The sequence below is a fragment of the Protobothrops mucrosquamatus genome, unplaced genomic scaffold (assembly GCF_001527695.2).
Source record: "Protobothrops mucrosquamatus isolate PMUCROS unplaced genomic scaffold, P.Mucros_1.0 scaffold1519, whole genome shotgun sequence".
Taxonomy (NCBI): domain Eukaryota; kingdom Metazoa; phylum Chordata; class Lepidosauria; order Squamata; family Viperidae; genus Protobothrops; species Protobothrops mucrosquamatus.
The window spans coordinates 491,110-503,868 of NW_015387691.1; the positions used below are offsets into that span (position 1 = coordinate 491,110).

Below are 12,759 nucleotides of genomic sequence, written 5' to 3' on the forward strand. Positions count from 1 at the left end.
TCTTACCCTATCTTATCCCTTACTAATAATATACAGGTAATCCTCGACTTACAACAGTTCATTTAGTAACTGTTCAAAGTTACAATAACACTGAAAAAAGTGACCTATGACAATTTTTCACACTTACGATCACCGCAGTATCCCCATGGTCACATGATCAAAATTCAAATGCTTGGAAACTGGCTCATAATTAGGACCGTTGCCGTGTCCTGGGGTCATGTGATCAGCTTTTGCAAACTTCTGACAAGCAAAGTCAGTGGAGAAGCTAGATTCATTTAATAACCGTGGTACTAACAACTGCAATGATTAACTTAACAACTGTGGGAAGAAATGTCATAAAATGGGGCAAAATTCACTTAACAAATGTCTCACTTAGCAACATAAATTTTGAGCTCAATTGTGGTTGTAAGTCGAGGACTGCCTGTAATAAACAGTCAACATTCAATTATAAACAACAAAAGTCTAATAAGATCTACCAGAAATTGTAACATACTACATTTTAACCTTAATCTAATAAATCCATTTTGTATTCTAATTTATCACTTCCTACTTATAAACAGATTTTTAAAATCTTGTCATTCAGTGCTTATTAAAAAGAAATTCCATTAATACCTATCAGAAATCATAATATATTATCCTTGATCAAATAAGTCTACTTCAAATTCCTTTTGTTTATTTTTTCTTTATCTTTAAACCTATCAGATAATATTTCACAAGCTGATTTCTTACTTTGTTTCAGGACTTCATTAGTTTAATATGTTTTTTTGTAAATCCAACATAAGGCTTTCCTATCACTCTTCTGATTTATTATTTGTAGGTGCTTTTATTTGTAAATCCATTGTGGCATCTTTTTCCATATCGCTCTTCTGATATTTTTAAATCCATTTTCAGGTCTACAACATCTTTTTTTCCATATCACCTTTATAATCTGGCATTTTTAAAAAAAATCCACATTCAAATTGGCATTGGTTTCTGTTTTATCCAGTAAGATACGTTGTTCTATATCCTCTGTTATAGTATCAGACAATCTTGTAAGTAATTTTGAGTTCATTGTTCACAAACAGCCTTAGATTCTTCTAGTCAAATAGTATTGATCTATTGTATTAATGGCCTGCTTCTTCTTTAATTGTAATTGTTAGTTCTCTCTGATTCCCTGTAGTCAACTTTCAAGTTATCTCTTACCAGTTGTTTATTTTCCAGTCAACAAAACTTTTCCATGTAAGGATTTCTGACAATTAATTTCAAAATCTTCATATATTCTTTTATAACATTTTGAAACACCTCACAGGAAATATTCTTTCAAGTCATTCTATCCCTTTAACTTTTCAAAAATCAATATTCTGGTCTCCCTTTTGCTGTTTTTCAAAAATTAAGGTTTTTTTTTCTTTTTAATCCCTAAACTTACATAGAACTTCTTTCTTCCAAGGTAGGAGAGTCTCCTGTTCTAATGTAACGTGTCCTTCATCTGCCGTCCAGAAGGTTCTTCATAAGGAAATAATAAGCAGCTTCCTAAAGAGAGAGAGAACATCCTGTGTTCCTTTGAAGGAAGGTACTGAATCGTACCTCAGGCAAGATGGCCAACTCCCAGAGCTCTCAAACCGGCTGGAAATATTTATTTTATTTTCTCTCTGCAGGGAAATTCTGTATGGAGCAAACTGGTGGTTGATCCTTATTCTCTCCTTGATCTGGAGAAAAGTTTCAAGGAGCCAATCCATTCACTGACTCCTTTTTTCACTGCAGTTGTCGGCTCCGCACTGGTTTCCCCAGAAGTTGCTATGTTACAGGTTTCTGAATGAAAGTTAGGGTACAACTTTACTTTTCTTGTGTGTGTGTGTCTCAGGGGATCGATTGAACTGTCTTATTTTTTTATTATTTGACATCACTATTGTTATGATTTTGTACTCCACATCATATGTTATATACTACTGGCACATCTTCTTGGACTACGTCTATAAATATACTTGTATGTTCTTGTGGATTGAACTGGACATAACAGTTGACTGCAACAGTGTAGACAACCCAATCAAGGTATATGTTTGTAACATGCATATGTTATGGCAGCTTCTGCTCTTTTAGGGTTTCATTAAAGCATACAATTTGACCAGGAATGGTTCAACCTTTTCATACAGTCGCACAGTATGCTAACTAATTTTTTGGGTTGTTCGTTTATTCTGGAGGAGACTGAATGAAGTAGGCTGTTCTAGAATAATGAACTTTATGCAGAATTTCATGTACATTTTGTGTGTTTGATTTGGTTTTGGCTTAGTATGATAACTTAACTACTAGGTTTTAGATTTTGAGGTTTGTAAAAGAAAGTAATACACTCTCATCTCAAAAAATGAGAATATATATCTAATATATATTTTTGTCTAATGCCATGTGTATAAATAACATATGGCATATGAAACTTGTGGCTCAAACAATATCTGTCAAACAAATGTCTTATTTTTTACAGTGGAAGCATCTGTTCATGGCAGCAATGTGCACTGTTCAGATAAGACAATTGAAGCAGCAGAAGCCTTGCTTCATATGGAATCTCCAACCTGCTTAAGAGATGCTAGAAGTCCAGGTATGTGAATCATGTTAAATGTCTTATCCTTTTTACCATATAGCTAACCCCTAGGTAATGTTCAGTATAAACAGTTTCCAGACCTTCAAGTTACCTTAATTCGGATGAGAAGAGTGGAATATTAATTGGTTATATTTAATTATGTCTTTCTGCTCATAGGGCATAAGTAATTTTGTTCCTAAAACTGGTCTACAAATTATATACTGCATGTGATATGTAATGTTACCCAGTGCAATATTGCATTATTGCATGAAAACAATTTGCTGTAATTCATAATTACTGTATGAATTACAGATGTTTGGAACATATACTGCACATTTTCTGTTTCCAGAAAACTCCATGTAATAAGAATCTTTTTAGATTGATCTATACATCAATTAATAAATCTCAAGTTTTCTCAACCGAAGCCAATAGAAAAAATCTTTTCTTGTATCTTAGTTTTAATTTTCTTTCTGTTTGTATCATCAGATTAAAATTATCCATATTCATTGTAGGTTTCATTATTATCTTAACAGCAATTTGTGGTTTGTATCTAGTGATAATGTCACAGTTTATAAAATGGAAGGAAATGATATCTAATGAGGAACAAACTAGACTATAACATCCATGGATTAGCTAAAATGAAATATTTAACCAACAATTGTGGTTCATTTCAGTAGAAAATCCTAATTCTCTCAATTTATAAAATGAATGTCACATAGAGCAGAGGTCCCCAACCGTTTGGGCACCAGGGACTGGTTTTGTGGAGAGAGGCTTTTTCGCAGACCAGAGGGGGCATGGTTTTACGTGTTGCCTGCATCCTGCGGATGGGGCTTCACTTGTTTGCACGGACCGGTTTCTGGCATGCCACGGACTGGTGGCGGTCCATGGACTGGGGCTTGAGGACCCCTGACATAGAGAATAGTTATTTCCAGACTGTAATGTATACAAACATTCCAGTACCGAAAACAATTACCGGTACTCTTTGATTTAAAAAAGTGCAGATCAGGCCCATGTATCATATAACAAAGGCAGAATACCCAGTATTGGGTATTCTAGCAACTGAATGCAGATGAATGATGAGAAAACTTTATTTTGTATTTGGCACCTTTGGGGAATGCTTACAAAATTTGAAATAGATTTAGCTCATTTATAACTTGAAAAATCTGGATTTTTAAAACAAATATTTATCTTATTTATTTATTTGCTTTCTTTAGTGGAAGTTTTTGTTCCACCTTGTGTGTCAACTCCAGAGTTCATCCATGCTGCAATGAGACCAGATGTAATTACTGAAACTGTTGTGGAAGTATCTACTGAGGAATCTGAACCAATGGATACATCTCCTTCACGAACTTCTCCAGAAATCCATGAGCCCATGAAAAAAAAGAAAGGTATTTTGTGTATGTTTGTATGACAATTAAAACAAAAAAAAAGCAGCAGAACAGTTCAATGACCCACAGCATATTTTCCATACGATCATTTGCCTAGAAAGTCTATTCATATTGATATTTTTATTTAAGTAGCAAGCTTTCCACTGATTAGTATTTGATATTTTTATTTAAGTAGCAAGCTTTCCACTGATTAGTATTTGGTTGGAACAGGTTAAAGATTGAGTTGCCAGTAAACAATTGTAAATGCTTACTTAAAAAGAAATATTTTCATGTTGAGGCTTAATGGTCTTTGATTGACTGAATACATCAATTAATTTTACTTTGACACGACAAAGGTGATTATAATTATGGTTGCACTTGCCTTCTACTGTTTTCCTACTCTGCTGGAATAGTGCTCTAGATTGCAAGTAGGACATATTAACCTTTCTGCTTCAGAATTTGTAAAGCTGCATAAGATAAGCCTTGATGATTTATTTTTGTTAAACTAAACTGTGAAAGAACCAAAGATGAGAAATACTACTTTTTATGATTGTTTCATTCTAATAAATTGTTCTCTGCAGCTGGCCGTAAGCCAAAATCTCAAGCGCCATCAACCATTTCCAGTTCATCTCCGGACCTGGGTATAAAAAAGAAGCCAAGAGAGGGCAAAGGTAATATGCTAATTATGTTTTATTTTAAATATTTTGAAATATTTAGCAAAACATATTTCCCATAACATTAATGGCTAACAATAAAGGTATATTGCAGCCAGTCTTTTAAGAGTTTTGAAGTTTCCCCCCCAATCAACTAAGTTACTGCTAGAGTTTTGGTTTCTGGTATGTATTTCTATTTATACATAGATTGGGAAATGTGATTTTTTTTCAGCTGAAATTTTGATCCTTCTGCTGAAAATTTACAGTAGCATTTAGCATATTTACAGAGTATTTATTACTATTGATCAGTGTCTCCTTTTCTTCAGAAGCACAATATAATGTACATAGCAACTCCTTCTTCAGTTTTATTCTACAACAACAGGGTAGGTTCAGGTGAGAGAAAATGACTTGCTCAAAGTCATTTAGGGGCCCTCAGTGCTTGAGGATGGATTTGAACCAGAGTCTTTTCAGTTCTAATAAGAAAATTTAACCACCACATCCCACTAATTCTCCACAAAGTTTTCTTGCGGTCTCCTTTTCATTCCAGTAGGTTGTTTCAATATCTCTGAAAAGGAGAGGCTAAACTTAGATTGAGATTGCAAATTAGGGGTGTTAAAGCTCTTTTCCCTTCCCTTTCTCGATCGTCATATAGTTAATAAAATTATTTCCTTACTGCTATTAATTCTATCAAAGACGAGCATAAGGGGTACAATCAACTAAAAACATAGAAAATATATCAGAGTCTACATAATAATAATAATTATAAAAAGCTAAAAAAATATAAAATAGAATATATTTAAAAATCAAAAGTCTAAAAGAAATCTAAATGGAAAGGTAGGAGCATTAGATGGGTGTAGGGGAGCCTAAAGGTGTGGCAGACTAAATCTACCACAACATAGAGCCCTCTGGTATGATGAACTAGGTATTCATTAAGACTGTTTTATGGTACAAGTCTTGATGGATTTTAAGCACTGCTGTGCAGAACTTGACAGCATTATATATTATAGCAGGGGAGGTGTAAAGCAGTAGGGAAGTGTAAAATTGTCATGTGGGCCTTGGGTATGTAAGCAATAGTGAGATGAAGCTAGTATGAATGTCTCTGTAATACAGGCACTGGAGAAGCACATGTTTCTGTGTATCCAGAGTCATAAGGGCATTATCTCTCCAGGTAAGAAATGTTCCTGTATTGGCGTTCAAGGACATTTGAGGGGAAGGTATTGGTGTTAGTTGTATGTCCTGGAGAGTGACAGCGTCTTGTTTAATCTTGAAAAGCTAAGTAGAACTGGATTTATTTAGTGTTTGAAGGGAGACTCCCAAGAAATATGAGGACTGTAAGACCAGAATGAGAAGTTAAAAAAATACAACTGAAAGCAGACCTGCTCTGCACTTTGCCACAAAAATGATAGGCATCTGTCCATGGATTCACCAGTCTGTCTGTAATAAGACCTCACTTTTGCTTAGTAGTTGGAGAGAGATTATTGGTCAGTCATTTTGAGCACCTATTGGAGTCTATTTATTGACTTTTATTTGTTGCATACAGGTTGCATGTCTGTGCATTAACCTTATTTGGTTGCTCATTATATTTACTTCGTCTCATCATGTATCTGTGTCTAATAAAGTTGTTTAAGGTTGTAATATTTGTTTTAATGTTTTTTGATGGTTGAACAAGTTATGGGCGATACATTCCATTAGGTAGGTGAGAGGAAGACACATTACTGGCCACAAAGTTTATTCTAATTTCCCTGGTTAGCATTTGCAAATTTTGATATATTAAAATAATATTTTGCTAATGGGTCTTTATATAGTGTATTTATTAATAATAAGTGGTTTGTATATGTAGATACATGGTGGCTTGTTGTATATTACATATTACATTACATATAATACATTACATACTTAGACCTTTATATTGTCTAATAAACATTAGTTATTTAGAGAAAAACCTGTATCCTCCCTTCCCTGCCCTCAGATTTATAGTAGCATTAAGACACATAACGTGTTTGGCGATTTCTTAATATAGCCATATATATTCTGAATAGCTTTTTAAAAAAAGATCTGAGAATGACTTTCATTTTGGCTTGCTGTTTATAAATCTTGCTAAAAATGAATTGGATATCTTTCTTTCTTTTGCTGATATAAGAATAGTAGATTATATATTGCTTTGAAGAAAATTTGATTACTTAATCTTGAAGTTATTAGTATTAGATATTCTTGGGAAATACATAAGCTTTTTAAATAATGTATACTTTTCATACATATTTCAGATAAAACTTTTAATAAATTTGATGCTAATTAGTTTAGTATTTTGGCAAGGAGATGACATCTTTTAAATAACATCAAATTTCGACATTTATTCTTTATTATTATTTGATTATTTATGTATACAAGTATTTTAAATGAAATTAATAATTAATAATGCTTTCATTCCAAATGTAAAAATATGGGATGTTCGTTTAGGAAATTACAAATGCATTTGTAAGATGATTGGAAAAATACTAAAAATTACATAGCGAATTCTTACTCTAGAAAGCTTTCAGTGGATATTTCTGCCATATCATTTTAAATAAGGAAAACAAAACTGTAGTTTTAAGTATGCCCTTTAAAAAATTGGTTTCTGGCCATTTTTAAAATATATTTAATATATATTATTATATTAATGCCCAGCTTTCATAAAAATACTATGCAACATAGCAATTAAATGCTATTCCAATAGTTGGCTCAATTATTTGCATGATTTTGTTTGTTTAGAGGTAATTAGCTCTTTGATTTGCTGAAATATATGTTTTGCAAATAGGAAATACAACCTATTTGTGGGAATTCCTTCTGGATTTACTTCAAGATAAAAATACGTGCCCTCGATATATCAAATGGACTCAGCGAGAAAAGGGCATTTTTAAACTTGTGGATTCAAAAGCAGTTTCCAAGTTGTGGGGAAAACACAAGAACAAGCCTGATATGAACTATGAGACAATGGGAAGAGCCTTGAGGTAAAGAAAAAAAAAAAGTGATATTGAAATAGTTTTTTTAAAACTAATATAGGTATCATGCTTTCTCTACAACCTTTTTAACGTTCTTAAACTAATATTCCTTTTTTTTTCATTCCTAAGAAAAATATTATTTATTTCATTTGTCTTCTAAAATTAAGTACTGATATGCAATTTTAGTTAGAAAAAATTGAGGTACCATTTTTATGAACAAAAGAGCTCAAAGGTTAGAAACCTAATGGAAGTAGTTTATTTAGATTAATGTTCTACGCTTTTTGTACTTCTTTCAGATACTATTATCAAAGAGGAATTCTAGCAAAAGTTGAAGGACAAAGGCTAGTATATCAATTCAAGGAAATGCCCAAAAATATTGTTGTTATTGATGACAAAAGTGAGTGTGGCGGTGAAGATTTAGCCATGTCCACTGATGAGAAATCATTGGAACGTGTATCACTGTCTGCAGAAAACCTCTTAAAAGCAGCGAGTTCTGCTCGCACAGGAAAAAGCACTTCTCAGTTGACCTGCACAAGATCAGAAAAATCTATTGCCAGAGTGAGTATCTCCTCACCTGGACATGATATGACATCTTGTTCTCCCACCACAACTACCGTTTCAGCAACAACTGCTCCCAGGTTAGTGCTATATGATTTACATACTGAGTAGCCTAGGTCAGTGTTTCTCAACCTCAGCAATTTTAAAATATGCAGACTTCAACTTTCAGAATTTCCCAGCCAGTTGAAGTCCATGCATCAAAAGTTATTGTTGAGAAACACTGGCCTAGATCAAGATCCATATGTTATGCTAAATTGGGGCAAAAATTAATTTTAAGTCATTTGTTTATTTTTTAAAAAAATCAAATAGAATACATAATTATTTCCAGGGATATTTTTATTTTTTTGCTTTTGTGATATTGTTCAAAGTTCTTATACAGGTAGTCATTAATTTAAACAACCACAGTTAGGACCAGAATCTTGGTTGTTGAGCAAAGCAGTCATTAAGACATCACGTGACCCTTTCACCCAACAGCTGCAATTCCAGCATTCCTGGTTATGGTTGTTAAGCAATCTCATATAGGCTGTTAAGTGGAGTCTCAGGCAAGATGTGCTGGGTGCTTTGGGTTGGTAGAGATCATGGGAGGCCTGATGCAGGCCATGTTTGAGTCTCTTATCTGCTCAGTGGCTGAAAATCTTCCCTACCATCCACCACACTTGCTTGCTTCCTGTGTTGAGCCTCCTTACCTTAACTGCTGTCTCTCTGCTCTGGTGCTGAAAATGCTCCCTTCTGAAATGCAAGCATGCTAAACCTCCACACATGCTTAGGAGTGACAGGAATTTGCTAGAATGAGTTTGGAAAGGAATCCCATTTCCCAGCAGAGAAACAGTTGAGACAGTTGATTTTTCCAAGAGTCCAGCTGCCGCTGTTGGGAGGTACAAACTCCTCCCCCCCCCCAAAAAAAAGAATAGCATGTAGGCCTTTGGCTCAGATGGCAGGAAAGGGATGGCAGAGCTGGAGGAAGCCCAAGAGTGACAAAGAGTGACACTCCCTTCCCCTTCCTTTTCCTGCCCTTTTTCTCTTTGCCATCCTGTTAGTTTTCCTCCTCCCCGCCTTCTTCCCCCCCCCTGTATTCAGCTATTATTGCTCACTCCCAATTCATCCCTTCTCTTTCACACACACACACACACACACGTGCGTGTACTCTTCTCCCACTTTCTGCCTTTTCTCTCCCCTACACGTGTGTACGCTTTTACACCCATCCGCCTTCCTGAGCTGAGCCTTTCTCTCTGTTCTGCAGGGAGGATTTTCAGTGTTATAGTGGAGAGACAGCAATAAGGTAAGAACTCTGGCTGGAGCCCTGGGAGGCCCAGCGCAGGCTACACACGAGTGTCTCTCTACTCATAGGCTGAATTTGTTCTCCCTGCTGAAATTGAAATGGAAAGCATTGAGTTTCTGGGAAAGATTGTAAATAGTGATCAGACGATTGTTGGGCACTTGGCAATCGGTCATTAAGTGCAAACGGTTGCCAAGTGCCCAGTTCACAGTCCTGTGACTGCGTGGCAGAAGAGTCACAATGTTTTTTTTTTGACAGTTGGAAGTGCTTTACAAGCCGTGAAGCACTTTTTCAAAGACTATTGTAACTTTAAACAATTGTTACATGGACTGGTCATAAGTTGAGGATTGCCTGAAGCAATTTTTGGAGGGCTCTAGGCCTGTATCTATAATTTTGAAGAGCTGTGTGTGGTTCTGGGCCTCAGGCAAAGCTGTTTTGAAAAGAAAGTCTATCTCTTGCCTTTTTGGCAAATGGTTTAACTGTAGCCTTTATCTATCTATCTATCTATCTATCTATCTATCTATCTATCTATCTATCTATCTATCTATCTATCTATCTATCTATCATCTATCTATCTATCTATCTATCTATCTATCTATCTATCTATCTATCTAACAAATTTATAATACTAGGAATTTGTCAACTTAAAATAAAAACTGTTGGGCTAATCTAAAATGACAGTGTTTTGTTTTGCTTTGTTCTGTTATTTATTAGATTTATATCCTATCTTTATTTTAGTAGCAATAAGGAGTGATAAAGTAAGTTCTGAAACTTCAAAGAATTCAGTTTGGAATTGGAGTAGGGAAAGAAACCTTTGTCTTTACTTCAAATTTATAAAATATAATTGTTTCTTTTTGATTAAAAAGATATTTTGTTTAGTTAAAGCATGTATCTATGTCACAGATTTCTGGTTTTAATGTAGTGTTTATCTTCATCTATTTAACAGAACTGTTCGGGTGGCTATGCAAGTGCCTGTTGTAATGACATCTCTGGGACAGAAAATATCAACTGTTGCAGTGCAGTCAGTAAATGCAGGGTCGCCATTGATTACCAGCACAAGCCCAACAACAGCAACAACCCCAAAGGTAGTTATCCAAACAATCCCTACAATGATGTCATCATCTGCTGAAAATGGAGAGAAAATCACAATGCAGCCTACAAAAATAATCACCATCCCTGCTACACAACTTGCGCAATGCCAGTTGCAAACAAAAACTGGCTTGCCAGGGACAGGAAGTATTAACATAGTTGGAACACCTCTGGCTGTCAGAGCACTTACTCCAGTATCTTTAGCCCACGGGACACCACTGATGAGATTATCATTGCCTGCCCAGCAGGCAAGTAGCCATACTCCACCCAGGGTAATTAGTGCTGTTATAAAAAGTCCAGAGGTCAAATCTGAAGCAGTGGCTTTAAAGCAGGAACGGGAGATTAAAACCCTGCAACTAGTACAAGAAGAGAAACCAGCAGATGGAACCAAAACAGTCACTCATGTCGTCGTTGTTAGTACACCCTCAGCTATTGCCCTACCTGTACAAGTGAAAACAGAAGGAATAATAACATGCGAAAAATGAAAAAAAGCAGCTGTGAACATTAATTACATAGACCATTGTGGAATTAAGCAAACTGACATACATAGGAAGCCAGGGAATTGGACACAAACAAGAAGTGAAAGAACTGATTTTTTTTTTAAATTGTTAATAGTTATGCAGATATTAGAAATTTACTGGAAGCAAAATAATGTCCCATGTTTCAGTGGGAATTGAACTAGATCTACACACTGACACAGTTGCCTCTTGTAAATCGGGGTTAAGCTGATGAAGAAAGAAAATTCCTGGAGCCGAAAGGAATAGCGGATGAGCACTCAGGAGGCTCACTGCATTACCAGTTACACTAAGACATGGAACACTAAACTGGTTCTGTGCGAGATTCTTGGCTTATGTAGATGGAGGGGGCATCTAGAAGAGGCTCATTGTTACACAAGACACATTTGATGCATTTGAATATGCATACCAGCAATTACTACTGTGTACTCACAGTGTTCAACTGGTGCTATGTGAAAAACTCTGCTACTAGGTATTTTTGAATGTGAATAAGAAAAGAATTAAAGAGCTTCTTACAAGAAGTTGAAGACTTAGAGAATTTTTTTTGTCCCATGCAGCTTAAGCAGATTTTAAAACAAAAGCCTTAGACTGATTTTCAGTTACCTTTGTTGAAATAAGCTAATGGCTTGTTTGTGTAAAGCATTTTTTATTAAAACAATTTTTTTAAAAAATCTTATACCTAGCACAGTATTGTTATAGAATTACCTGTAACATATTTTGTACGGTAATCAAGTCTGTTGGTTTCTTAATTGTGGTCAAAGCGGCCAGAGGTTGCTTAGCCTCTTGCTGCTTGGATCATCCACTTCGCCTGGACATCTCTGCATACATTTCAATTTCAGCTTTTACTCTGTCACTTGAAAGGTCACGCTTGGCATGAACTCTTGTCAGGTAGATTAAAAGCCTGTATATTTTTTAGTTGAAGTTAGAGGAAAGTACCAGTGTTCAGAATGAACTATAATAGTTTGTATATTCAACATTTAAAGTATATTCTATTTTGTTGTACTCTTGTTTCAAAGTGTATTCAAGTAGGTTTTACTGAAATACAGATATGAAATTTAAAATTGGTGTTTCTTTTTTCCAAGCCTTAATGTGCCTCTGGTGTTTATCCAGATCAACAGTGCTACGTAGTTTTCTACTTCTGGTCTCAAAACTTAGTTTCAGAAATAGCACAGAATTGGAAATATACCAAAGAATTAAGTTAATTATCTCAGTTATTCTACTGAATATAAGAGAAATACCTAGTTGATAACACAGTGGAAAGGACTTGTATGATAATTTAATTTAAACTATTAACAGTTGTAATTGGGTGACTGGAATTGTGTTTACACTTGTGTTATACTGTCTTCCAGTTTCAGAATGAATTAGAGTAGCAATAGCCAGCTTCATAGGAGTGAATGGGATTCCTTGAAAAGGAGGGGGAAGAGACATACAGATGTCAAGCTCAAAAAATTAGGAGTTCAGGCAGTTCAAATGAATATAAAGGTTTATTGCAAGATTAAGCTCTCTACAAAAATCTGAACCACTAACAATCAAAGCAAATTGGCAGTCGATAAGAATCAAGGGAATTCAAGGTGGGCTGGATTTAGATCTCTTGTCCCAGGAGTGGACATCTCAGCAAATTCACCACAAGGTCAGGCTGCACAGTGCTCAGAGAATTGCAAAAAATCCAGGAGTTAGATCTCAGACTCTACAGGCCTCAGTTAGCATGTTAAATATTAAAGTTAATGACAGTGCAATTAGAAAAACATTGAACAGGTATGTTTTGTTTGGAA

General features: G+C 35.1%; 1 protein-coding gene across 2 annotated transcripts in view; it reads left to right on the plus strand.

The window, feature by feature from the left end:
• Positions 1–12,042, plus strand: part of ELF2 (E74 like ETS transcription factor 2) — a 43,126-nt gene extending 31,084 nt beyond the window's left edge. For both annotated transcript variants that reach the window (XM_015822295.2, XM_015822296.2), the window contains 6 exons: positions 2,456–2,569; positions 3,766–3,939; positions 4,500–4,589; positions 7,366–7,558; positions 7,846–8,187; positions 10,330–12,042. In XM_015822295.2, the coding sequence (XP_015677781.1) occupies positions 2,456–2,569; positions 3,766–3,939; positions 4,500–4,589; positions 7,366–7,558; positions 7,846–8,187; positions 10,330–10,957 (1,541 nt within the window). In that variant the 3' untranslated portion in view covers positions 10,958–12,042. The remainder of the gene's footprint in view (positions 1–2,455; positions 2,570–3,765; positions 3,940–4,499; positions 4,590–7,365; positions 7,559–7,845; positions 8,188–10,329) is intronic.
• The last annotated feature ends 717 nt before the right edge of the window (positions 12,043–12,759 follow it).